Source organism: Gastrolobium bilobum, unplaced genomic scaffold (genome assembly GCF_033153095.1).
Source record: "Gastrolobium bilobum isolate Gb01-03AN ecotype WA unplaced genomic scaffold, APGP_CSIRO_Gbil_v1 utg5255, whole genome shotgun sequence".
In the NCBI taxonomy this organism is placed as follows: domain Eukaryota; kingdom Viridiplantae; phylum Streptophyta; class Magnoliopsida; order Fabales; family Fabaceae; genus Gastrolobium; species Gastrolobium bilobum.
In genome coordinates this window covers 947,818-974,510 of record NW_026898528.1, presented here as the reverse complement: position 1 = coordinate 974,510, position 26,693 = coordinate 947,818, and the positions used below count along the sequence as shown (strand labels likewise).

The 26,693-nt window shown below is 33.1% G+C and overlaps 3 protein-coding genes across 4 annotated transcripts; 1 reads left to right on the top strand and 2 right to left on the bottom strand.

Moving 5' to 3' along the window:
• The first annotated feature begins 1,247 nt into the window (after positions 1–1,247).
• On the top strand, positions 1,248–6,542 carry LOC133317091 (uncharacterized). Its single transcript, XM_061518908.1, has 2 exons — positions 1,248–4,993; positions 6,229–6,542. The coding sequence occupies exons 1-2, from the start codon at positions 3,861–3,863 to the stop codon at positions 6,275–6,277; spliced, it is 1,182 nt and encodes a 393-aa protein (XP_061374892.1). The 5' UTR covers positions 1,248–3,860; the 3' UTR covers positions 6,278–6,542.
• Positions 6,543–10,163: 3,621 nt separating this feature from the next.
• On the bottom strand, positions 10,164–21,385 carry LOC133317066 (3-ketoacyl-CoA synthase 10-like). Of its 2 annotated transcripts, XM_061518866.1 has the most exons (4): positions 21,348–21,385; positions 13,653–13,962; positions 12,106–12,734; positions 10,164–10,998 (listed from the first exon to the last, which is right to left on the bottom strand). In XM_061518866.1, the coding sequence occupies exons 1-4, from the start codon at positions 21,383–21,385 to the stop codon at positions 10,434–10,436; spliced, it is 1,542 nt and encodes a 513-aa protein (XP_061374850.1). In that variant the 3' UTR covers positions 10,164–10,433. The 2 variants fall into 2 exon arrangements, with proteins under 2 accessions (XP_061374850.1, XP_061374849.1); XM_061518865.1 differs by lacking the exon at positions 21,348–21,385 and having other exon boundaries at positions 13,653–14,101.
• On the bottom strand, positions 19,109–21,008 carry LOC133317076 (protein WHAT'S THIS FACTOR 1 homolog, chloroplastic). The gene is made up of 2 exons (XM_061518882.1): positions 20,903–21,008; positions 19,109–20,508 (listed from the first exon to the last, which is right to left on the bottom strand). The coding sequence occupies exons 1-2, from the start codon at positions 21,006–21,008 to the stop codon at positions 19,178–19,180; spliced, it is 1,437 nt and encodes a 478-aa protein (XP_061374866.1). The 3' UTR covers positions 19,109–19,177.
• Positions 21,386–26,693: the final 5,308 nt, after the last annotated feature.

Sequence of the window (26,693 nt, the reverse complement as noted above, 5' to 3'; positions counted from 1 at the left end):
CTTTGGTTTTATCTCTGATCAGATCACAAAACTGAAAAGAAGAAACCACGGCCGTCCAACTTTGATGTTATCCACTCTGCTAAGTGCTAACCCTAAACGCAAGAGGCCTGTTTCTCTTTCTCTTCCTCTTCCTCTTCCCTTATCTATCTCTTTATTTCATATGCATATTTTACATTTATTACTTCCTTTATTTAAACCTAATTTCTTTTCTTGTTTTTTTGTATGCATTGTAAATTATGTGTTAGCATTAGCAATTTTTATCTTTCATACCTCGATGATTACAATTCTTTTTTAATTTTGGCATATAAATCAATTATCAAATTTAGCTAATAATAGCAGCTTCATAATTCTTCTATTTAGCTAATATCAAATATGAAAAATAGTTTATTCTGGCTTGTATAATATTATTCCTTACTTCCTTTAGAAGATTAAATTTGAATATAAGCTTTTCTAGAAATAGGATGAGGTTGACTGCGAGTTATATTCTGAATTTGAATTTTGATTCGGTGAAGGGGTAATATACAGATACATTGAAATTGAAGTGTGCATTAATATATAACACCAATTTATTTAGCTAAAGAACAATTTCCTAGGTCAGCAAGTTTTTATTTTATATTATAAAGTTATCATGTGGGATGTGTATGGCGCGGTTGAGCTTGTTGCAAGTTGTATGGTTGTCTACTTGTCTTTATGTCAAATGTCATGGCTTCTCTTTGTGGCGTAGTTCAGAAGTTGCATTATTTAGGACAGTAGCATTTCCAAAATAGTGTCTCAGGTGTCTGGACCAATGGTACTTTCTCTAGAATTACAGGTGTTAACTATTAACCATTAACCTGGAAGAGTAGTGTAGCATCAGTTCACATAAATGGCGCTGGAATAAGACCATTTAAAAGTCTGTTATCCCAATTTGATAATTGTCTTAACGTGCTAATGAGTATCCTTGAGACATATTATGCGAGATTGCTTTTTTTTTTTAGTAGAAAAGTTTATTATTTTGATTCTAAGTCCCTGTTTGGGAGATCTCTTTTTTTACTTCTCTTCTTCTTATAAGTAGAACGTAAAACCAAACAACTTTTTACAAAAACTCTTATAATAAAAAGAGTTTTTTTATAATAAAGAAAAAAAATCAAAAGCCAAAATCTCTAAGGAGAATTTTTTTTTTTTAAATGAACAACTCTTTTTAAAATGAACGACAGCTTTTAAAATTTAAAGATTTGTTTTTAGCTTTACCTTAAAAAAAAAAAAAAAGTTTACCAAACATGTTCTAGCTAAATTTTTTCCCCATTCAGATTCAATAGGAAAGCTTATTTACTTACAACAGCTATAACAACTCTTACCTAGGGTCTGTTTTGACAAACTGAATAACTTTGTGAATAATGTAAAAGCCACTTCCCGGTCATTTCTAGGTAAAATAATGAAACTGGAAAATATTACCAGGAAAAGCAGACATTAGCTAGAACCGTACACATAGATACAATTGAAAGGAGGTCGGGGAGAGAGAAATAGGGATGGAGTGTTTTTGTCTTCAATAAACTATTCGTTTCAAGAGGTCCATGTTCTCTGTTCCCTGAGCAGACTCAAATGAACTTCAACTTGTTTAAACAGAAAATTTGGAGTTTCTCTCCTTCTGTTATGCAATATGCGGAAAATATAAGACAAGGTTATGACACTTAATGGAGACTCTTCAGTCATTCTCCGTAGGCTCTTGCTGACGTTTTAGAAGCTTGGTCCCATAGTACTTGCAGACAAGGCACCGTAACACCAATAATTGTTCAACAACGCTATAAGTACCATCTGCCTTTGCTTATCCTCTTCCGTTACACCTTTAATAGTGCCATAACAATTGTAGGCTATCCTTTCACGTCTGTTTCATTATTGTACTCAATTAAGTTAGTAGGAAGAAAAATCTAAATTTTTGGTTGGAATGTTTCATTTGATTGTGTAATTGGATATTTTTTTAGTGTACAAATTGGAAAATTCATGATCACAGCTATTAGAAGAACAAGTCATGAATCCAACTTGTTCCATGCCAGTTCCTATATGGAGTTTTCTCTTCTTGTTTGGGTATCATGATTCCGGTACACACACTACATACCATATGTTCGATATAAAGGTATTCATGAGTCTCACTTAATTTGTTTAAGTTTTTAGGAAGGTTGACCTTCAAAATGTTATTAGAGGAGCCTCTATATCAAAGTAGTCAAGAGTTTGATTCTTGTTGCCCTTGTTATTCTAGATAAAAGTTAAATTTCAGAACAAGGTAAAATGGGCTTGAAAAGATTTTATACTTAACATCTTAAGTATTTAAGAGAGTTGATCTTTGAAACTATACATCTCCTTTGATGGATTTGGCTCCCCTAAGGTAACGGGTGCTCTTTAGACAATCAAATGAATAGATTTTAATAATATTTTAGACATAACTTGGGATGTATTAGTCCAATTGATGTGATCTTGATCTCGTTGGAAAGACAAAAGAGAGATCTACAACCTTTATGAAGAACACGGGATCCAAATCCATCAATTTGGATACTAAAAATTGACTGACAAATAGATTTAGGAAGATTTTTACTAAATCGTTGCTTCTCATTTATCGCTTTAAGTCTTTCTAGCTTGCCTATTGCTTCAATGCTTTTATTTAACAATTTAAACCTGAAACCAATATATTTTTAAGCTAGAATCATATCAAACATAAAAACTCCAAAGTTTTTTGCATTAGATAATATATACTATGCCTTTGACCATATTTATTATTATTTAGCATACTTTTGGTCTTAATCATGCCTAACAAGCGATGAACGGTAATTATACTTATTTATTGTGTATTTTGTGATTGCAAAAAGTATGACTGATGATCAAATATTGCTACATCCAAACTTCATTCCGAGACGTCATCCAGCATAACAGCCCTTGATACCGGGAATAATAAATTTCAGCACCAGAATTGGATCACCCTTAATCATGTGTGATTAGGCACAAGATGTGTGATTAGGCCCAATTTCTTGTGGTCTTATCACTGTCAGTACCCTTTAATAGATACGAAGGGAGTCTCTATTTTTGCGTAGTTTTGTTTTGTTTTAAGATTTTGGAAAATACAGCTGTTTTCCATTTTGAAAGATTTTTCATGATATATTTCAATGGTTTCTGAAAGAATCACTAAGCTGAACACTTCGCTAGTATTATGTTTATGTTATTCTTCGGTGCATCTGGTTGGAATGGAAGGCATACATTTTTAGGTGCTTTTATTTGTCTTTATATATGTTATGTTGTGTGATTATGTTTGTTATTTCTCTGTTTAGGAGGTATCTTTTCTCATCCTGTGATTTTTCTCTGTACTGTACAATGTGCCTAATCTACTTTGTGATCATGGAATGTGAGAATTCAATTTGTTATGCTGATATTCTATAGAAAACAATTGGAAGCACCTTACGGTATAGTTTATCGCTTCTCTTAGAAGAAATGAGACATGTAGCTATTCACCGAAGTGAAGCAAGTTGGTATTATTATTGTTGAAGTGAGATATGGCATGGTGAGACCAACACTCAGAAGAGTCCATTTAAAGCGGGTAATAAATCGGTAACAAACGTAGTTTGCCAAAACAGGGAAAAGTCTAAAATATTTATTTTGTAGACTAAAGTCCAAAATATTTTAAAGGCCCTAGGCTGTCCCCAACTATTTATAACGCTCATGAGGCCATCCAGGACAACCAGGACTTTCTTCTGATAGCTATCTGCCTCTACATTGTGTGTACTTTGTCCCTCAGAATTGTAGGAAAAAATCCTTATGATTCCACCAACCTATCACCTCCCTTTCATATAGATGACGGATCGATCCTCTTTAAAAAGAAAGAAGCAAAAGACGGAATGGAAATAGATAAGGCCAGTAAGCTTGAAGAAGAGCCTCCTCTCTCTGGTGCTTACATCCGTAGCCTAGTGAAACAACTAACCACCTCTGGAACAAAAAACTTGATGAACCCAAAAGACCAAGACTGTGTTGTGAATGGTGATGTTTCCCATGGTCAAAATTTAACAAAACGTGGTAAAGTTGTAAATGTTCGTCAGGCACAACAATCCACACAACCCCAACAACATAAAAAACAAGTTAGGAGAAGACTCCATACTAGTAGGCCGTATCAAGAAAGGCTTCTGAATATGGCAGAGGCTAGGAGGGAGATTGTCACTGCCTTGAAAGTTCACAGGGCAGCTATGAAACAAGCCAGTGAACAGCAGCAGCAACATCAACAAGCCCAAGAACAGCAGCTAAGGCCGTCAGTATCCCTCCAGTCTTCCCAGCACCCAAGTTTTGAGCAAGATGGAAGATTGAAGTCTAGGAGAAATCCCAGAATTTATCCATCATGCACAACCAATTTTCCAAGTTACATGGATGATTTATCCAATTCATACATAGTCCATCCTCCTCCTTCGGTTCCAAATTCTTACACCTGGCCTGATGCTTCTTCCTCAATTACTCCACCGCCCCTTACGGCTGAAAACCCTAATTTCATGCTTCCAAATCAGACTTTGGGATTGAACCTCAATTTTCATGATTTCAACAACTTAGACGCCACCCTTCACCTTAATAACTCATCATTATCCTCATTCTCATCTGCAACCTCGTCTTCTCCACAGGAAGTTCCTTCGGTTGGAACATCGCATGGAGAGGGGTCTTCTTCACTGGTGGATACTATTGAATCCAATGCTTCAACCCAGGTTAGTGGAGGCTTACACACAGCCATGGATGATGAGGGTATGGCAGAGGTCAGGTCATTAGGAGAGCAATATCAAATGGAATGGAATGACAATATGAATTTGGTCAAATCAGCTTGTTGGTTCAAGTTCTTGAAAAACATGGAACATAGGGCACCTGAAGCCAAGATTGAAGATGATGCATACCATAATTTTGACCAACGTCTGGAGTTTCCAGCTTGGTTGAATGCAAACGAGAGCAACTTCGAGCAGTGCTCGGAGGATTATTTCCAAGATTCTACCTTACCTTGGTAAGTTCAACATAAGTTCCATAATTTTGAAAATTGGATTTTGTTGATGATGTACTTTTTGTTTGTACCTCTTATTATGTTAAGGAAAAGGAAAAGGAACTGGACAGTTTGCAGTTTGTTGGAGTCTTCTTGTAACAGCGAAGGAAATTTAATTAGTTCTCACCTTTTTCTTAGAAAAAAAAGGATTCCATCATTTCTCCTCCTACAGAATTAGAAGATTTACTCTGCGTTATTTTAATTTTTGGTGGGATAATTTTATTTGTAAGCTCATTATGCTTTTCTTGTTTTGGGTCATATAGAGTCATTAGGTAAGATTGTCATGTGAATTAGCTTGTTCAAGATGAACTGTAGATTGAATTCAACTGGAATATAATTGAATAGTAAGTAATTATCCTGGCCGGTTTCAGGTTGAACTTGCAAAACTTGGTTAGGTTATCGAGCGTAATTCTAGCTAAGAGGAAAAATTCTTGAAGTTTTCTTCAATCTCCATATTCTTTTTTGATTATGATATTGATTCGTTTGAAACAATTCTTATTTTTTCCCCTCATCTTAAGCCAAGCTCGAGTACCTTAAAGGGCTTTACAGCCCTATGTGAAACCATCAAACGGTTAAGCATTATACATATATATCCCTTAAAAGGAAATCTTCTGTTTATGGTGTAGTTTGTTTTTGGTCATGTATAATTTATGTTTCTTTCCTTATGGGTTTCCTAGTGCGAGACCTAGTGGAACAGTCAATTTGTGAAGCTTGGCCCAGCAAATTTTTTATGCACGTCATGGCCAAGGTTACATCGAGATATGCACTGTGTATCATACTCACTTTAAATCAACAGTTAATATGTGTAAAGCATAATTAAGGATAAAAATACACTTATTTTCAAAAAAAAAAAAAAAATACCTTCATATATCTTAACTATTGATTTTAGTGTTATCTGACATTTCAACCGACTTATGGGCTTTACTTTTCTTTGACTTTGGTGTTATCTTAACTATTGTTATCTGATACCCCTAAACCGCTGCAATACTTTGACTAACCCAGAGTAGCTCGCCTGTTTTCTGATTTCTGCCGTTTCTTTCCTTTTTAATATATTAATTCTTTTCTATGTGAATTGTTGCAGAGTGCATCCATATGGTGCATGCCTTTTTGGCTTTGGACTTTTTCAATGCATATATACTTAATACTAATCGTTTTTCTTTTTCACTTTTGTTTCTTTTTTCATGAAAATACATACACAGCATGGAAATTGGAGATATTGACGGTATGGATGATGATTGGTTAGCGTGACAAGAAGGATTGATTGTTTTCGTTAAATCAAATCCATTGCTGCTCTCATTTTATTTTTGTTTCGGTAACGGGGGTTTCAGGCACTGTCATCCCCCTTTTAGCACTACTCTTTTTGGATAATAAATAAGGCTTGCAAAATTTAAGTAGAGGCAGGCAGCATCAATATGAGTGATGAACATTTTTGCTCCCATTGCTCTTTTTTCCACAATATATGATGCCAATATTGAACAATATAAATATCTAGTGATTCTCTTTATTATTTAAAATGCCATCTTGAGCAATAAAAACATCAATGTTGAACAATACTTGTATTTTTCTTACACTCATTTAAATTGAGAGTGAAAAAATAGAAAGAAAAAAAAACGGGGGTGGACGTGGTAGTTTTCTTCAGTCATTTGATGCCTTGCTTTATTCTCCCCTTGGACCACCCTGTTCCATCTTAAAACAAAATAGAAAGAGAGTCAGAAAGAAGAACAACAAACAAAAGGGTGAAAGGGAAAGTAAGGCAAAAACAAGAGAGGCAACTGCTCTTTTTATTTTTTATAATCGATCGTAATTATTTCTTTGAGGCGAATTAAATTCTCTTAGTGTTTCTACGAGTTTGATTTTTTGAATCGTCTATGGAACTAATTCGGAGTTTGGGGCCGTGGTTTGGCATTACGATATTTCTTGTCTCTTTCCAATGTGGCATTTGATGAGACTCAAACTGTAGTTCTTGTCATCACCTCGCTCGGTCCCTTTGCAACCAATTGTGTTGCCCCACTTGGATAGAGAGACAAGTGCTCTTGAAAGGAGGCTGTGGTTAAAAGCTGAGTGTGGTGACCAAATTTTGGAAGAAATTTAGAGAATAAAAATGCTGCCTTATGTTTACAATCAATTTTCTGCTATCAATATCAGAAAATTTCAATTTCTTGTGTTTGACCAAAGTTGAATTAATACATTCATATGAAAACTGAAATTTGCATGTTTGTTTTTTAATTATTTTCAAAAAAAAAAAAAAATACTTTTTTAGTTCTTTCAGCTAGTTTTTAATTATAAATTATTTTAGATGCAAAATAAACTGATATAAATATAAACTAATTTGTGAAAAAATTAAATGCAATAATTGGAAACTTTAGGAAACACAACACTAACCTATGCATGGAAATAATAGGATCATGATTTTAGAGTGTAATTATTTTTCTTAAATTATTAGCAACAGTTGAATATTTGATCATGGATGGATTGTTTAATTTATTTCTCATAAGAAAGATCTTCGAGTTTGCATTGCTTATCTTTCTTTCTTAGGACTGCTATAAGGGCTAAAATGCTTCAGAACGGCTTCTTCTTCTTTCAAGGGCTTTGCCATCCCTTATCTTGGCAATCTCATTACAGCTCATTCATGCTGCTAGCCCTTCATGAATCCGTTTTCTTGATGTTTTGAAGTTTTTAGAATTGATTAATATTTTTTTTATCAGTAGTATATATAAAAAAATGGGATTTACATTTGTCATTTAAGATGACATAACAAATTTTTTTACACACATCACATTTTATGGGGCCTACATGAAATTGTATCATTTTAGTTAAAACAACTGTATTTTATGACGAGAGAGACAAAAATCATGGTGAGAGAAAGTAAGAGATTTTTTATAATATTTAAATATTGAATAAAAAATATTAATTTTAATTAAAATAACTGTTTTTTAAAAGAACAAATACTTTTTCCATAAAAATATAGTCCATAATCTTTAATTTTTATGAAAAAGGGATTGTTTTTTGGGTACATGATTTCATGTCCTTCAACAGTTGATAAATGAAAACTTTTAATTTGAGATGTGTAAAGTCAATTTCAGAAATGATTTAGTAAAATTGATTTTTTTCTAATACCCAATTTATATATTAAGTTATATTATATCTTTTTTAAATCAATTTATGTATATTTACTTTATAATCCTAAATAAATTATTTCTTGAGATTCGACTTAAATTAATTATTATAGTTTTACTTATAATTATAAACACTTTTTACTTAAATCATTTTTATTTTTGTTTTAAATTTTAATTAAATTTAAAATATAGTAAAGTCCACAAAATTTGTATTTGTTTGGTTGAATATTAAGTTAAATAAGAATAATACCTTTTTGGGGCGATCCATATGAATCTGTAGTTACTATTAATTGTTGGACTTGATTAGAGCTGTCAAATTGTCTGGTCTGTGAGCTGGTCCACTGGCATGAAAAAGCTTTTGGATTGTACTTTTTTTATGTCAAAATTGGGCCTTCCCATAGCCACTTGGATCGGACATTTTTTTGTTATTAATTCAGGGATGAAATTCGTAACTATTTAACTCCAACCTTGTTTTTCTCACAAATACTTTATTGGAATATTCAAATATGATGGAATCTTACATTAATTGAAAATGAGTTAAGTAAAATCTATATAAATAGAAATATCTATGAATCTAATGTCTTAAAATTTTGAGTTGAAATATGATATAGAATTCATTTATTACAGTTGAGCTAGTTTTTTTTTTTTTTTTTTGGAATATACAGTTGGGCTGGTTTAATCCATTAATAATGATCCACTTATCATAAGTGCTCCTTTTGGCCCACCATCAGGTGGAATCAAATCCAAGAAATTTATTTGTCCACTTTTTCAAGGTATAATGGTGAAATTCATTTAATTATTAAAAAAAGGAAATTGTGTCAAGGGGGCCATAAATCCATTTATTTGTCTATTTCTTCAATGTATAATGGTGAAATTTATTTATTTATAGAAAAGAGTGAATTGTGTCACAGGGAGCCATCAATCCATTTATATATGGTGCAAATATCTATGCATTTTCAAACCACTAAGGGAAGGTTTATTCGTAAACATAACGCAAGATGGTAAACAGATAATAGCAAGTGGGATGCTATTCTTCATGCATATATGAAGCTTATATATTATTATTAATGTCTAAGTTGGACATGCATCCTAAGGTTTCCCTGTAACCTTGACATCAGGTTGAAGGTTAGAAACTCGAGATATGACATCATTGGTAAGCAGAACAATGTCTTCTATCTTCCGGTGTACAATGAGTTTGATAGTTGTGTCAAAATCTCCCAGTGCAAAGTCGCATATATCAGTGAAGCTCACTACTCCATTCACCATATTCTCCAAGGACTTGATGCCCATATACTCTGATGACAATGAATCAAGTTCTTTCATCATTTGTAGTTCACTAAGAACATTGTTCATGGAACCATCTAAGCCCCCAACACATTCAAGAACATTGTCACTAGCTTTTCCTCTTACATTTTCTAAGCTTTTAAGTTTTGGGATAGAATCTACGAAATCCTTAGCATGACTAACCTCATCAATGCTTATCATAATGACATCTTCAGCTACTTGCTCTAGTGTGCCAATGTTTCTAGCAGCCACATACTCCTTTGTCCGGCCAAGTACACATAATAATGAAGTTAAAAATATCAATGCCACAAAGGGAATTTGATTTGTCATTGATAAATTGAATTGAGTTGAACTTGAGATAAAGATTGGAGGGTTGAACAAGTGAAGGCCACAATAATTCATTTATAAGACCCCAAAAAATCTCTGCTAGAACGGTTAAGAGGTGCTTTCGGCATGCACGGCCAGAGTTTTTTGAGTGAAGGACATGTTAATTAACCAATAATGCTTCCGTGACCAATAAGGTGCCACATATTAATATTCAATCAATATTATACATCATCATCTTAGATATTAATTAGCTAGCAAGTTGGGTCCTCTATAATTCATAACTTTTGATATTATAAATCAGTAGTTGAGACATCTATCCGCAAGAACAGAACTTGGATAATTTTAGCATTTAGAACTAAACTAATTATCTGTCTCCAAATTCATGTAAGCAGTTGAAGTAGGGACACTAGAGGAAAACTTGTGAGACATGTAACATTGATTATAAGTAGTCACCATTTAACTTTTGATATCATTCCATAAAGTGACAGAGAAACAAGCAAGCTGGCATGCTATATGCCTCGTTAACAGTATACAATTTTAAGATAATGAAGAAAAAAAAAAAAGCAGTAAAGACCAACTTAGGACTAATAGTATTGATCCTAAACACATCTTTCTTATCACTGATAGACTAATAATATTGCTCTCAACTTTGTGTTCAGTTTAGTGACTTGTAGAGATTAAGTGAGAGACACAGGATATCTGTTAACACAGTCAAGCCAAGGGTTACTAGAAGGTTTAGTGGTTCGGCGCATGGCACGCCAAACTACACTGTTACACTTGAAGCCAGAACCAAAAGCAAGTTGCCAAATACGATCCCCACTTTTCACTCTTTCCTTTGCTTCCAAGTAAGCAAGTTCATACCAAATGCTGCTGCTAGATGTGTTGCCAAAACGATGCAATGTCATCCTTGATGCTTCAATGTTCTTGTCACTCAATTCAAGGTTCCTCTGAAGCTCATCAAGAATGGTCTTGCTTGCAGCATGCACACAAAAATGCTCAAAAGCAAGTTTATAATCAGGAATGTATGGTTTTTTCGATGATGGTGAATTCCCATTAGATTTACCACCAAATAAGTGCCTCCACACTAAGGTTACAAAGAAGAAAAGCTGCTCAGAAAAGGGTAGCACCAAGGGTCCTAGTGTAGTGATGTTAGTCTTGAGAGCATCACCACCAATTTCAATCAAGTCTTTGCTAATCTTTAGTCCCTTGAATTTTTGATCATCTTCCTCTTGGTACACACACCTGTTATATTTTTAGCAAACATTTTATTATGGTGTGGACCAATAATTCACCAAAATCATATATGAAAAAAATAAAATTGATTAATCAGACTATTAATTATTTGATGAATGAATACTAACAACAAAACTTGCAACTAACTTTTCCCTAAAGTGGATTTCCTTTGTGGCTCACTTATTTAGTTGGGACAGGGTGTCCCATATTCTGCTCAGTTACTAATTAGACGGTTGCACACCATACTTAAATGTCAACCTGGAAATAAACACTTACACCTAAATATCTATGAACACACATTTGTTAAGATTATTTTTTCCGGGTGTGCACTGATGAGTACAAGTGTGAAAATTAAAGTAATAATTGATTTTTTTTTTTAATATAAAATTAAATATGCTCAAAGACTTGGCTCTATTCATTTATTAAAAAAATTAAATGAATTTTTTTAAAAAAAATATTTAGTTAATAAATCAGGTTTCATGTCTTTAAAAAAGTTTTTTAAACCTATATTTTCAAATAAATTTTTAGATTACGTTAAATTTGTTTAAAAAATCATATCAAGTAATAAGTTTGACTTATATATGTCTTATTTTTAAAAATTAAGCCAGACTTATTTAAAAGAAAGTATAAAAAAAACTTAACTTTTTATAAATCAAGTGACTGTGTGACACTGTATAATTAATTGGTATCATAAAACTTTTTCGTCTAATTTTCGTTTATTTTTTTATGTTTTACTCCTTATCTTCAATTTTTATTTTTATTTTTTAATGCAAAACGGGGCTTCAAAACAAAGATAACTAAACCGAATAACTATGAAAAGCAACACCACAACTGGTTTAAGATATTGCTAAACTGTCACATCAAAATTAATCCATTTGGGAGACTTAATTAATACGAAAGGGTGTGTGACAACAAACAGTTGATGCAAATGCAACATTCAATATATGCTAATCTTCATTTTCAAAACGCAACCATAAGGAACAAGAGTAGAATATTATGTAACATATCATCTAATTCCTTGCTCAAAGTAAAAAAGAAAAACTAAATTATCATACTAAAAGGAGAATTAAAATTAAGAAAAGGAGGACTAATTGAGCAAAAAAAAAAAAGACTAACCTGAAGCTGCGATCATCAGCACCTTTATGAGTGCGAACAATATGTTCAAGACGATATTTGGCACGGTTATAGTCACGACGACGATTTGAGAGCAAAACAGCAGAACAACCCATGCGAAAGAAACAGTTAGAAATAAGCATAGACCTTTCTTTTCCTTGATACCAATTAAACCCCACCATCTCTGTGCTCACCACAACTGCATAGTTGTTTGGGTTAGATTGAAGTATGTCTCTTGCTAAGTCCACACTTATAATACCACCACTGCAACCCATTCCTCCAAGGTTGTAACTCAATACGTTTCCTCTCATCTTGTAATGGTTTATGATCATTGCTGACAATGATGGTGTTGGGTTGAAGATACTGCAGTTCACTACTAGAATACCTATGTCCTTTGGACGAACACTTGTTTTCTCAAAAAGCTCATCAAGAGCTCCAAATATAACCGTGGATGCCTCAGCACGACCTTCTTTCATTGTTGCTGTGTTCTCACTTGACCCGATCACTGACTTTGGGATGTAAGTCTCGTCCCCTATTCCTGAGCACATTAGGATCCTCTTTTGAAACTCAAGGCTACCTTCATCAAACTTGCCTGATTTTCTTGCTATCTCAATGAATTGCTCCCTTGACACCTGCATGCAATATTTCAACAACCACTCACTTAATATAACGAATAAATCTTTAGTGCGCACTTTGTCCATTCTTTTTGTGACACGTGAACAATAAAATATCACATCATCTTAAAAAAATAGATGATATGATGTTTTTAGTCCACATGTCACAAAATGATTGGGCAGTGAATTTTCGATGCATCTGATGCACTAAAGATTTATTCTAATATAAAAACTCTAGTCTTTAGTTTTTTGGTTGATTAAGTATGCCAGATTATCTTAATCATCCAAACAAATGGACCATCCAAATTTTTTGTAAAGGGTGTTTTTTTCTTTGTAACTTATAGTTATTTATATGATAAAAAAATAAAAATGATGATCATGATTAAATACTTTTATAAGTTACAATTAATGGCAGTCGCAGAGTCACTAGTATGTCAACCGGTGTATAATGGTACATATTTTTTTCAAAAATAATGTTAAGCAGCCTTAGTACTGATTAAGTCTTTAAAAATAATACAACATTGACACTAGTTGAATTCTATCGGGTGGATCTTTTGGCATTGACTGAGTTTTTTTCCTGACTCTACCGCTGTTATAACGATGCTTATTATGTATATGACTGAAAAGACAGAAATAATACTCACACCTAAAGGCTAAGGGGATTATCGCCACCAATATTATGATAGGGAATGAGAAAAAAAACAACTCTTAATTTGTGTATGAATAATTGAAATTCTTTTATATGAATGTAAAATGAGACATGAGAAATGGACTCTACAAATATCAAATATTTTAAATATGTATTTAGATTGACTAATTTTATTTTCATAAAGATTTATAATTAAAAGGATAAAAACAAAACTTGGTTATAGAGTGAACAACTTTTTCGATAAAATAAAAAGTAAGGGACAAAACCAAGCATGCAATAAGTTGTACCTTGAGTTCATCATCGGGTTGATAGCATGCAAAATCAATGAGGTAAATGGGTCGTGGCTTTGACATGAAGTAAACGGACAAGGTGAAAACTAAGACGCCAAACGAAGCCATTACGGTGGCAAGGTCATAACGTGCATCTTCCCAGAGCTTCTTCCATAGGTTCTCTTTGCTGAGGTTACCAACCTCAGCACTGAACACCACCAGAAGAACCGGTATAGTGAACAAGTAAATGCCATGGTTTATGAGATAATGGTAACCCAACTTCACGTACTTAAGCTTAACTGATTGAAGAAAATCTGGCAAGCGCCTCCTTACCCTCACAGAGAAGGCCAATGAGCCAGCGTTGGGTCCAGATGATTCAATCCCACGGTTCACAATCTCCGTTGAAAAGAGATCACTTTCTATAGCCATAGCTGAAGAGATTTACTATGTTATTATGAGTATTATTATTGATGCCACAATGTATGCATGTGGGATTAGAATGATGTATTTATAATGGATTATAGTATAGAGGTGGGTGGAAAATAGTTAATGCTAGCACCTAATTGATGTTTGTGTAGTTGAGACTTTTCAACAGCCTTAATTTCTTCATTTAATGTAAGTGGGTTCTTCAGTTCAAAGTCCTAAGAACATGGGAGTAAAATTATCTCTTTCTTTATTTTTCCTTCTCTATCCCTATATGTGTAAAAAAAATAAAAATAAAAAAGTTGTGTACATTTATATCGATCCAGTTGTGTCTCTCTACTCTCTTGTGAACAATGAATGTGAGATCTAATAGGCCACCAGCTGGCCTCCATGTGTACAGTTGGTACAGTTTAACTACCTTTTTTCTTTATAACTTATTTTATTGGGAGTGGATCAGTTAAATTTTTGTGTTTTTTATCTCTCTTTTCACATTCATTAAAAAAATAACATTTAATTATCATTAATAAAGAAAGAGATAAACCTAACAATTTCACTTGACTATATCATATGAAGAGGATTTATTCTCAATTTTATTCCACCTCTTCTACAATAACTTTCAGGAAGTCAATACCTCAATTATATACAAAATAAACCCATTTGGTATTTGATAGGTTTCTCTCTCTCCTTTTTCTTTTTGTCTTGTCTCTGCCTAAGCAGAACTATGCAACTGATAAATGTGGAAGAAAGATTCATATCTATGTATAATGTTAACACAAAACGATGAAAATGGAACAAGTACTGATCATTAAGGTCAACAAATGGAGAGCAATATCCGAACAAATTAACAAGCAATAATGTTTAGAATAATTGAGATCATTGCATGCAGAACCCAGAAAAAAATAATAATTTATGTGTGCATATTTAAGGTGGAGGTTCTGAAGCAGCGCCCCCCAAGATTTTTTTTTAAAAGAAAATTTTAAATGTATTAAAAAATATATAAATAAGAAAAAAAACGTTAACTTAACATAAAAAAAAATTAATAATCAAGAGTCAACTAAGCTGTTACAAAAAAATAAAAATAAATATAGTTCACCAAAAAAAAATTAAATATAGAAAGTTACTTTCCATTGAGACTTGTCGAATTACTACGAACTTACAATTTTTTATCCTCATTCAGATTTTAGATAAGATCCGGATTTTAACTACCATGGTTGGACTTATGTTTACTTTTTTTCTTTTCAATCTTTCTAATTTTTTTTTTTTTACTTGATCTAAATCACCTACACTTTTGGAAAAAAAAAAAAAACTCAAATTTTTGTGTCTGCATGTGCAGACACAGGCAAAAGAGTGAGTCCGCCGCATGTAATACAGAACAATAAGTATATACAAAAATTGTGGTTGTAACACACATTTCTCTGATGGTACCAGCAAAAGAATAGAACGGTTGAGATTGGAAATTAATAATAAGATGATAGAGTGATGGTCAATTGTTCACCAAGGATGATAACACATTTATTGGATATTTTTGTTGAAAAAGTTGCTTAGTTTTATTAGTAAAAAACTTCGTAAATATGTAATATCACCACAACTAAGCTTAAACCATGTTAGGCTTATAAATGAATTAAAAAAAATTCAGAGCGTAGCACGCAAAGAAGAACCACAACCTCACGGATACTTAATTTAGACTCACCTGTACAACACAAGGCGTCTTTAAGAGGTTGGGCAAGGGAGAAATTATTGTATGTCTCAGCATATCCATCATTAGATGCATGTGATTTTTACTGGCTCTGTATGGGTCGTATACATATATCCAGCAGTGTTAATGTTCCTAGAGGAGGAGCATAAATAATTTCTTAAAAGTTGTTCAGTTAATTGGCAAATTGCCACCTTTTGAAGAAGCTTTTCATGGTTACAATCCAACATGGTACAAGTGGATAATTTAAGGGAGAAAAACAAGCATGACTGCAACTACATCTACTTACAGGGCGAGATAAATTGTTTTCTTTATACTATTTGATGTCTATTATTTCAACTATACGAGTTATCACCATGTCCTACCTTGCTGAAGCTATACACATGCACATTCAATGGTATTGAACAAGAAAAAAATTCTTACTCTAAGAGAGCCTAGCACTTTCCAACGAAGCCCCCTAGTAATTTTCAGTCTTTAATAGCCCCAAGAAACAGGTGAATGATGAACGCACAATCAACTTGGAAATTAATAGTTGCATATTATTTGATCAAGGTTGATGTTTGAATCTGAGGGCCGAGGGAGGCAATGGAGGAGGTGACCGTATGTAGTGACAGATCACTATACACAAGCGGTTGAATGTCAAATTGGGGGTGGTGTGTATGCATAACAAGAAAACTAAGAGGATTTCTGGGCTGTATACATATAACTAGCGGTGTGCTAAATAAACCGAACCGATTTTTAAAATCAGTTTAAGAACTGAACCAGTTTAAGAATCGAACCATTTTAAACCGAACCGAATCGTTTTCAAACCGAACCAAATTGATTTTTATAACTTTATTTTTAAATTTTTAAAATGTTTTTCTTTTTAAAATAGGGTCGACACGAATCGGTTTCGAACCAAACCGAACCGAACCACTTTCGAACCGAATCAGTTTTGAACCGAACCGAACTATTTTCGAACCGAATCATTGAAACCAATTTGATTCAGTTTTTCAAAAAATTCGGTTCGATTCGATCCATGCACATCCCTACATATAAGGTTTAACCTTTTATTTATAGATAGTTTTTACTTGAAGGTGGATTACATCCACTTGATCCAACTGGCGTGGGATCCTTTATATGTGTTCAAAACACATGTAAAGGAATTGTTTATCTCATTTAACATTAGATAAAATCATTTTCCTACGTTCTTACATATACAGGAGAAAGGAGAGAAAAAAAGCATAAATAAATTCCAGCACTCAATATATGTATATAGAAAAATTGTTTTATCTCATGTTAAATACAATTCCCCAAATGATATTTTTCACGTTTCGCACCAAAATCTTAACAAAAATAAGAGTGATGTAAAAAACAAAAAAAAAATTGCTGTGCTAGCATCTGCATTCCTTGTTCTCTATCGCCGAGTAATTGTAACCCGAAGCACAAGACCTATCTAGGAGAACAATCACACCTAAAACATCTATTCAAAATTCACAAATTACCCCGCAGGAAATTTGGCATTAATGAGTGTTTTGGGCCAGAAATGGAAGTCATAGTTTTTAAGGAACATCATGGGCTCATGGCTATGACTGGTGTGATGAAACTCCCAATCAAGCTATTTTAAGTATGGGTTAGTTGTTTCTCCTACCAGAAACAATTAACCTTCCTCACATGCATACGCATAGAATTTTGCATCAGTTTTTTTTTTTTTTTTTTTTAAGTCTGTGCTTCTCCTGCATCATAAAAAAAATATTGCCTTTTAAATATTTGATCATAACTCATTAAGTGATCAGATTTTAGCAAAAAAGTTTTGGACAAGAACTTGGTCATGTCATGTGAATATTTCTCCAGCGCAGGCTTATTTGAAAAGTAGATGCAACAAACACTGCCTTTTAAAAGAGTAGGCAAGGTAGATGCAATACTAATGATTTATGGAGATATCCAAGCTTCTTCCATCAACTTTGACAGGGACATACAGCCTCAAGGGGAGCAAAGTAAACGTGCTCAATAATGAAGAGGATAGCAGATAAAAATGAGAGTTAATTCGAACCAACTTGCCAACATTGAACAGTAAGTATAAAGTTGTCAATAATAATTATACAGATAAGAAAGTATGACTTTCAAAGATTTGAAGGATAATGAGACAAAACATTTGTCGTTTTCATCATGTATAGACTTGTTTGAATGATGAACATTCTAACTTCTTAAATTAAATCAAAATGGGGTATACATGAAAGAAACCAAGAACATGACCAACAACAATTGGACCATAACTTGTCATCACTGACTACCAGGTAATCTTGGATTTGTTAGTAAAAAAGATTGTAACACCTTGAACGGTACATGGCCAATCCTCAAGACAAAATTAAGCATATTTTTTCAATTTGTCTCATGTTAGGGTCATCAAATCATTTCCTTCAATACATATTTTCCTTTGTGAAAATCAAATGAACAATCTCAGCTGAAACAAATACAAATCCCATTGAGCAATCAAGATCGTGCCCAACACTTTAGGCTTATCATAAATGTTTTAACAGATTATAACGTATTCAGATATTGGCCTCAAATGTAATGCCCAGGAGTACTCAGAATACAACAATTTTTTTATTTTATTTTATTTTTTTCTTGTGGGGGAGTGGGGTTAAGACCACGACGTGTCTAATCCAGTGGCTTCTCAAACATTGTTTAATTTGTCCAGCCCCATTCTCATTATGATACTTCCAAAAATACTTGGAAAGAGATACCCATTTTTCATATGGGCTTCGATTTAAGTAAATATTCAAGAAAAAAAAAAGAGAGAAAAAAAAACACAACAATATAGCTTCGCAACCTAATCATGTTGATAATTCATATGATAAGTAGACAGGATAACCTAGGCCAGTTTACAATCGCAGAATGTGTTTCTCTAAAAAAGGCAGAAACCTAAATTCAAATTTAAGACAAAAGTTCAAAAAAAACAACAACACAGTGCATAAATGAGTTCAAAACAAACACATCAGAAACATGCATAAAACATCTCAAATCGGCCACGTGTGCACCAAGTCTTCCTTATTGAACATCGATACTTAAAGAAAATATGAACTCATTCAGTACAATCAACCAACCTAATGATTTATGTACTAGAACCAATTTATATTCAGGTTAAGAGGATGCATGTCCTGTATATCCAACCACTTTTTTGTTGATAATAAAACCTTTCTCTTCTTTCTTACCAAAAAAAATAAAATAAAACCATTCTCTTCTAGATGGGACCATCCATAGGTTTGGAACCAAGTTTCTCTACCCCCTTCAGCACCACCATACAGGTTATTTGAGATTTACTTATCGATTAAGGTAGAAAGCAATACTCAAAATTGATTTACATTAATTGCACGTTTTTGACAACTTTTTAAGTTTAAATTGGAACAAACATTTCTATAGTAAAATTGAAACTTAACTGAGGACCTCAAGAAGTTTTAAAATTTTGATATGCACAGGTAATGTCTCCAATATCCATTTCAGAATTGTCTTCAAGTAAAGGATCTTCGTAATCCATGGTATCCTGTTGCTCAAGCTGCACATGCAAGTTCTCAACTTCAGAGTCATCACTCTGAAGCGAATCATCATCACCTTCCTCATCGGATATGTCACTGTATGGCTCAAACTTCTTCTTCCTTCCTCTATAACCAACAAGACTCAGGACTTTTTCCTTCCAGAGCACCAAGGGGCATTTCTGAATCAGCTCGGAACCATCATAAGCTTCGGTTAGGAACACACTAAACCTCTTCCCCCTCTCGGAGACATAGAAGATGCCACAATGCTTCAGCAGAAGCCTCATCAGCTTCTGAGGCATCACAAGTTCCCAACGGAAGTGAGTGAGGTGATCAGTTACAAGCCTCTTCTCAATGGTAAAACTAAGCAGTTCATGCATAACAGCAACAGCCCTCTTATCAAATTCTAGAGATCCAGCTTTAAGACCCCGTGCATCCGCATAGGGAGACAAATAAGGCATTTTCTGAAAATTTTGAATCTTTTCTCTGTAATAACTATACACCCTCTTATAGTTTGCAGGGAATTTCAATGGGAATGCAAGTGAAAGCATACCTGGTGTATGCGAGGTGGTGGTGGTTTCAGTTTCAATTTCAGTTATCCCTGTGACCATCTTCTTCTCCAGTTCAGTGATTGCCCAAGCAGGGTTCCAAGACACAAGCTCCAAGAACTCAACTTCATCATCAAGGGACTTACCAACCCTAAAATGCTGAGGATACTTGTGCACCCAATGGCTCCTAAAATCCATTGGCAACCCAAAATCTCGCCTGAAATGAGCAATCTTATCCAATGGAAGACGTTTGTCCTGGGACATCATGAGAAACCTCGTAACGTGTTCTGCGGCTTTATCAGCGTGGTCACCCTCAAGAACCCTTTGCTGTTCTTGCATCAAGTCCTCGGCTTTCTGGGTCATACCGCACCATAACACCCCCTTTTGATCCTTGTACAACTCGAAGAGCTTGGGTGTCTTGCGAAGGAAATCGGAGATGCTATGGGGCTTGGGGAGATTGATCTGCTTGCGATATTGTTCGAGATTGCGAACAGGAATCACCATCTCGGGCTCTTGCTTGACAAGCTCCATCAAGAACACAACTTTGGAGGCTATCTTCCATTTCTCTGTTGCTAACTCAAGCTCATGCACCCTCTTCTTCTTGCTCCTGTCTTGTACCCTCTTACTGCTCGTCATCCATCGGTAATGCCAACAATAACACCCCCTTCTTCTCCCCAACCACCAATCACCATTCCAATCTGCATTGATTTTGAATTGCCAAGGTTTAAGCATTTGGGGAAGGTAAAGTAGGAAGCGAAACGAAACCTGTCAAGAATTTGAGAATTGCCGAGGTTTATGTTTTTTTTTTTTTTTCGGTACAGACCGAGGTTTATGTTGCTGTGCTGACACTTGCAAAAGTATTGGGCCGTGGCCTATTTGGCCCAATAACTCAGTGAAATTGGAATATTATAATAACTTCCTTAATTTATTTATTTTTGGAAAAATACAATAGAAGACAGACACTAATTAACTACTCTGGTCTCTTAGTACCCAGTTTGTCCTTAGTCACCAGATCTATGCACCCCCATGGTGCTAAAAAATTTATAACAGTATCTCTCTTATCAGGTAGAGTTTGTTAGGCCATTCAATTACCCACAATATTTCCTTCCCTTAGTATATGATTAAGCTGAATGTTCCAGTTTCTATTCAGAAATTCTTTCACCTTCGTTCCAATGGGAGCAAGTGGATGGTTCCCCATTTCCTCTTGCCTTATAAAGTCCAAAACCTGAGATGAGTCTCCTTTCAAAATGATATTTGTAAGGGCGCCTCTCTCAAGCTAATAACTTCCTTCATTTATATATTGTGTTTAATATCTTATATGTTATAGGAGATAAAATTATTTTCCAAACACACATAAAAATAGGGGTGTAAATAAGATGGATCAAGCCAAACTTTAGCTTATTCGAGCCAAGCTTATGAAAAATATTTTGAGCTTGGTTTGGCTTGACCCATTAGCCTGGTAAGAGCTTAATTTTAGACTTAACTTGCATTATTTATGAAAAATTAAAGATTTGACTTGAGTTTGATTTGACTTGACTCATTTGTAATTATAAAATATTTTTTTTCCAAACTCATATACGTCCAAATATTAGGACTATAAATGTTATCTAGCCGGTTAAACTAAGTAGAAAGTTGGGGTAAAGTCGTGAAAATGTGAGTGACAGAGGGAGGAAATGAGAGACCAATAGTCAGAGAGCTTATTTGTGAAAATGTGACCGTGAGAGAATGCAAGTAGACAATAGTAAAAAAATAGGGTTAATGATTCAATGACATAAAGATATATTATTTATTATAATAACATATCAGATTAGCTCACCGGCTTTCAAGTTAAGCCTCATTAAATTAGGTTTTAGCTTGTTTGTTAAATAATTTTTTTTTTAAACTTGAGCTCATTCTATTTATTAAACAAGTTAGGCCAAGCCAAACTTAAAGCAAGTAAATCCTTGGACCTTGACTAGCCGCTTGGCCTATTTACACCCCTATATAAAAGTATATGTGACTGATTTTTTTTTTCTCTTTTATCTTCACATGACCTCATATGGATTCCATACACTTTTATATATGTATATGAGATAATTTTATCATGTATAATATGAGAAATATCAAACCATGTATTGTGTAGTGAACTTAAACCTAACGCGATTAGTCTAATTTAAATTAAGAAATATATTAAAAATTTGTGGGATCCAGTTTAAAACAAGCGTGTCTGTTGACTGTCTCTTTATTTACTTAACATATTGCACCTGAAATGATCATTAAAATGCAAACCATTTTCATATAAAATAAATCCAGGAGAGAGGATACAAAAAAAAATAAAAAATCCAGGAGAGACGTTATATCCTGACCATTGAAGGACAGATTACTTTTTAATAAAAGAGGGGAAACCTGCACTAAGACTTTTTTATTTTTGAAGAAAAAAATATGGAGCACAAAGTACTTAATCAAACAAAATAATCATTTGACTTAACGCTAGTTAGAGAAGTAGCCTTATATAATAGAAACCCTCTACATTCATTCGATGTCGGATAACTTTTAAGTCTACAAAGAGAGTTCTACCCAAAAAGTTTGTATTTTTATAATGAAGAGTGTTGTGACTTAAAATTAGCTTGAGAATTTATATTTATTTAACGGTAGAACATTTTTCTAATAGGAAGTCTTAGGTGCTCCTTCTAAAAGAATTCAAAGTATTGAAAGTGAGAAAGAAAAATAATTCATAAAGTTAATATGATAAACATTTAATAACATAGAGTAAAAAATTTCTCTTATTCTAATTGTACTTAAAAAAATTATCCTCACATGATTGATAACTGTCACTTTAGTTATAATATAAATTTTTACTTATTGTAATTCTACTTGAAAATTTTATCCTTACATGGTTGATAATTGTCTTTTAAAACATATTACCAAAATAGTAAAACTTAAGGAGAATAGAACCCAACCTCTTAGTTTAATAATCATTTTAATCGCTTCAATTTAATTTTTAATGTAAAAAAATTAATTTAAGTTTATAATTAAGTGATGGCAATATTAATATTTTTTATTTTATTTTAGATAATATGATATAAATATCTCTAACATGCACATTCCTTCATGCAAGAGCCATCAAATTTGAAAAATGAATAATGTACATGCCCTTTTTAATTTTATTAAAAAATAAAAGCAGTGTGGTTCAAACTAGGAGTTGTGACCATTTAATGACAATAGTATAAAGAACTAATTTAACCCTACAACTTAAACTTGTAAGTGATAGTCACATTAATAAATTTATATTAATATCTGTTAGAGAATAATATAAATCATTAAAAAAATATTTACTCAACATCTTAAGATTTTGAATTGAAGTGGTTCTTTATATGGTATCAGAGCTTCAGTGACCATAAGATCACAAGTTTGATCCTCACCTTCCCCACTTGAGGAATTAAATAAGCATAAGGCAAAATCAAAAAAATTGGATATATGTAATATCCACGTTTCAAGCCCAAAAGGCTCTTACGTAAGGTGTGTTATGGATACAAGAATCACAAAAACTTTTATAACTCTACCGTATCTTTTATTTCATTTCTTTGGAAATAATCTCAAAAACTTGTTGAATTATGGATACAAGAATTCAAACTCAATACGTAATTTTCGCATTCAAAGAATTTTCTTGAATAATTTTTTTTCCAGTTATTAAATCCCTTTTTTTTACCAAGTTCAATATTAATAAAATTAATAAATCTTTACATGTTTCGATGTAACAATACATTTTTATTTTAACAAGTAGTTTTGTTGGGTGGTTAATTGGTCACATAGTTTTGATGAAATGGATTGAATTTATATTAGTCTGGATACAGCAAACCAATTCGATTAAATTTAATGTACCCATGCAATCAAATAGATTCATTATGTTAGAGTTTCAAAATTTAATGTCTCAAAACTTTATTGTTTTCTTTTTTGTTACTTGCTTATACTATTTCGGCTTCAGCAGAATACCATTGCCCTTTCTTACTGTCGATACAGAATTGAAAGAATTTCAAAAAAAAGGCGGAGAATTTGATACAAAACAAAAAATAGATGTGAAAAGAATTTCGGAAACCGCAGTAACAAAAAAATAACAAAAGGGATCCACCGAAAATGATCTTTCTCCTTATCTTTTTTTGAAAAAAAAAATTGTACAAAATAGAACATGAAGAAAATATCTTCAGATTACAAAAATATCTTGTAAGAATTCTTTTTGATTCTAACCGAAGAATTTGTCCATTGCGATATATAAAAAATGATCGATAATTGAAAATGTTATAAGAAGTGAAATTTCACAATTTTTTTTTAATATATGTCAAAGTGATGGAAAAGAAAGAATATCTTTTACATATCCACCCAATTTGTTTACTTTTCTTATTTAAAAGAAAATTTGAATGATGAATTGATTAAAAGAACATTCACACAGCGATTTTGAGTTGAATTGATTTTTTATAATATCTCTAACATTTGAACATCCCAAGCATTAATTAATAAAGAAAAAACTTTAATACATATTCATTCTAAATTTGGTCTTTCAACAGTTTGCACGATAACATGCTAAATTTATTTACTAAAACAAAAAAAAAAATTGATTTTTCATTGATTACCGATTTTGTCATTTCACAATCAATATTTATTTCAAAATCAGTTTATGATAACATGCTAAATTGATGTAAATTTTGATCAGTAAAAAAATTACAAAAATTCATATGCATGCGAAGAATAAAATAAAAAATGAAAATATGAGTAATGAATTAAAAATTTATAATAGAATCTGTCACAAACAAGGAGTACATCAAAGGGCAAGCAACCGTAATCTCAACAGTGTTAGGGGCTTTTGTAAAGTAAGCATATTTGAATTTATAGGAAAATATTAATTAGGAGGTATTTAAAAATTTATTTTTATATTAAAAGATATTTTTTTAAAAAAAAAAAATCTTTGTCTTAATTGAATGTGGATCGGTCTATGTTTTGTTCATTAAACAGTACTAAATTACTTAGGATTTGGATCCTCTCAACAGTATTTAAATTGGATTTGGTCGTTATCCGTTATTACCACGTTTTCATTGCGGTGAATCATAACATCTTTATTTTCCCATGGCCGTATAAAATTGCGTTGAACTTGTCATGAAAAAGGCACGCGCGCTTCCAAAAAGAGGGTTTGATTAGTATACCTATCAGCTTTCAAAAGTGGCATATGAATATGGTAGGCAACAAATCAAAGTTCGGGAGTATAATTATAATTACTCCGGAAATCTAAGGTTCACGAGAGGCTGAATGGTGTGTTTTCAGACATATATAGTTATTGGAAAATTTATTATCCAAAAAAAAAAAATGTTATTGGAAAATTTAGTTAAACGAGAAGGTCGGTGAAGTCAATTGTTTCAAAAAGAAAATGCATAATACATATGTAATTACTCAATGTATGGTTGTTTTCAGTGTGTTGGACTTTTAATGGTGTTACGATTGAAGCGTCAGTGTTACTATTGTAGTATTAATGATGGTTATGATTGTAACATTGATAATGGTTACCATTGTAGCATTAAAGATAATTTTTGGATTTGAATTTAATTATAATTTTTGTATTTGAATTTGAATTGTGTAACAGTAGGATAAGGCTTTATAATTTAGGATTTATTATTTTTGTAATTACTGCTGATAAGTTATCTGACTCTACACTCAAAACGACGTCGTTTTGAGATTGAAAAATTAAAAATTATAATTATAGAGACTATAATAACTCTGAAATAAATTAAAATTACAAAAACACCATGATTTCCGTCCAAAATGACGTCGTATTGGCTTACTGCAGATAACTTATCTGTATTTACTGCAGAAAAAACGAACCCTTTTATTATAATGGTTTAAGCATTTAAATCGTGTAACAGTAGTGTTCGGTCCTGGAAAGACCGTATTGCTATACCGTATAGTATGCGCTCAGAGATACTGTATAAACTGATGTATACTTGGCTTATAGCCGATGTCCCAATCACTGCGCACAAGCAATCGGCTTATAGCCAAGACGTGGGTGTGTGCACAGTGTTGGCAGTATTAGTAAATAGGTTAAAAGTGTATACCTGAGGTCTTTAACCTCTTATTTATAAGGGTTACCTCATGGGCTTGTGTAGATCTCCCAGTTGTATTAGGATTTAACTTCCTTTCTGTTGGGATAGAAACTCTATCCTTAGCTGCCTTACTGTTTTATATTGTTAGGATAATTGGAGAATTATCCTTTATGGGATCCTTGGGTAGGTGGTTAGGATATGGAAATATTTCATAACAGTTGCCCCCCAGCCCGGCAGTTCGGAAGCTCGGACTGCTGGGGTGCCTAAGTTTGATTGATAAGTCGACTCTACCGAGGTACTATGATCCTGCCTTGGGTCTGGTGTGACTACCTCTTATGGGTTTAGCTTTTTATGTTGGCTTCACTTCTCTTAAAGTCTCTGAGTGGTGAGGCGGTGTTTTCCTTTTTTGTTGACTTTGAGCTCGGCTTCTCTTGCCGAGGTTTTTTAGTTTTGACTAGGCTTATAGTGAGTTTTTTATATAGGCGTTCGCCTAAGTTTTAGGATGGTATTTCGTGCCTCCTTAATAATTAACCCAACTTTGCATTTCCTGGCGTTAAGTGTCGTGGTTCCAGATTTGGTTCGGTTTCGCATACCGAGATCTCTATTAGCATGGATTTGACATTTTGCAAAGGTGTATTGTACTTTAGGGAGCACAGATTTTCTTACTACGACTTCCCCCTTTTGGATTTGACTTGCTGCCTATATCTTAATTTTGGGAAGGTCTTTCGTGCCTTCTTGAACGATTAGTCTGACTTCGAATACCATGACTTCTCTTGTTTTTTACGAACTTGTCTTCTTTTGCAATAGTCTTAGATTCT

What these genes read in the sequence shown, in the direction of transcription:
- LOC133317091 (XM_061518908.1), top strand. Translation starts at nt 3,861, where the DNA reads ATGGAAATAGATAAGGCCAGTAAGCTTGAAGAAGAGCCTCCTCTCTCT. An exon ending in CAAGATTCTACCTTACCTTG is followed by an intron (nt 4,994 to 6,228) that starts GTAAGTTCAACA and finishes ATACATACACAG; the next exon opens with CATGGAAATTGGAGATATTG.
- LOC133317066 (XM_061518865.1), bottom strand. Translation starts at nt 14,063, where the DNA reads ATGGCTATAGAAAGTGATCTCTTTTCAACGGAGATTGTGAACCGTGGG. An exon ending in AACCCGATGATGAACTCAAG is followed by an intron (nt 12,735 to 13,652) that starts GTACAACTTATT and finishes TATTGCATGCAG; the next exon opens with GTGTCAAGGGAGCAATTCAT. An exon ending in GCTGATGATCGCAGCTTCAG is followed by an intron (nt 10,999 to 12,105) that starts GTTAGTCTTTTT and finishes AAAATATAACAG; the next exon opens with GTGTGTGTACCAAGAGGAAG.
- LOC133317076 (XM_061518882.1), bottom strand. Translation starts at nt 21,008, where the DNA reads ATGGGGAACCATCCACTTGCTCCCATTGGAACGAAGGTGAAAGAATTT. An exon ending in AAGGGAAGGAAATATTGTGG is followed by an intron (nt 20,509 to 20,902) that starts GTAATTGAATGG and finishes AAATCAATGCAG; the next exon opens with ATTGGAATGGTGATTGGTGG.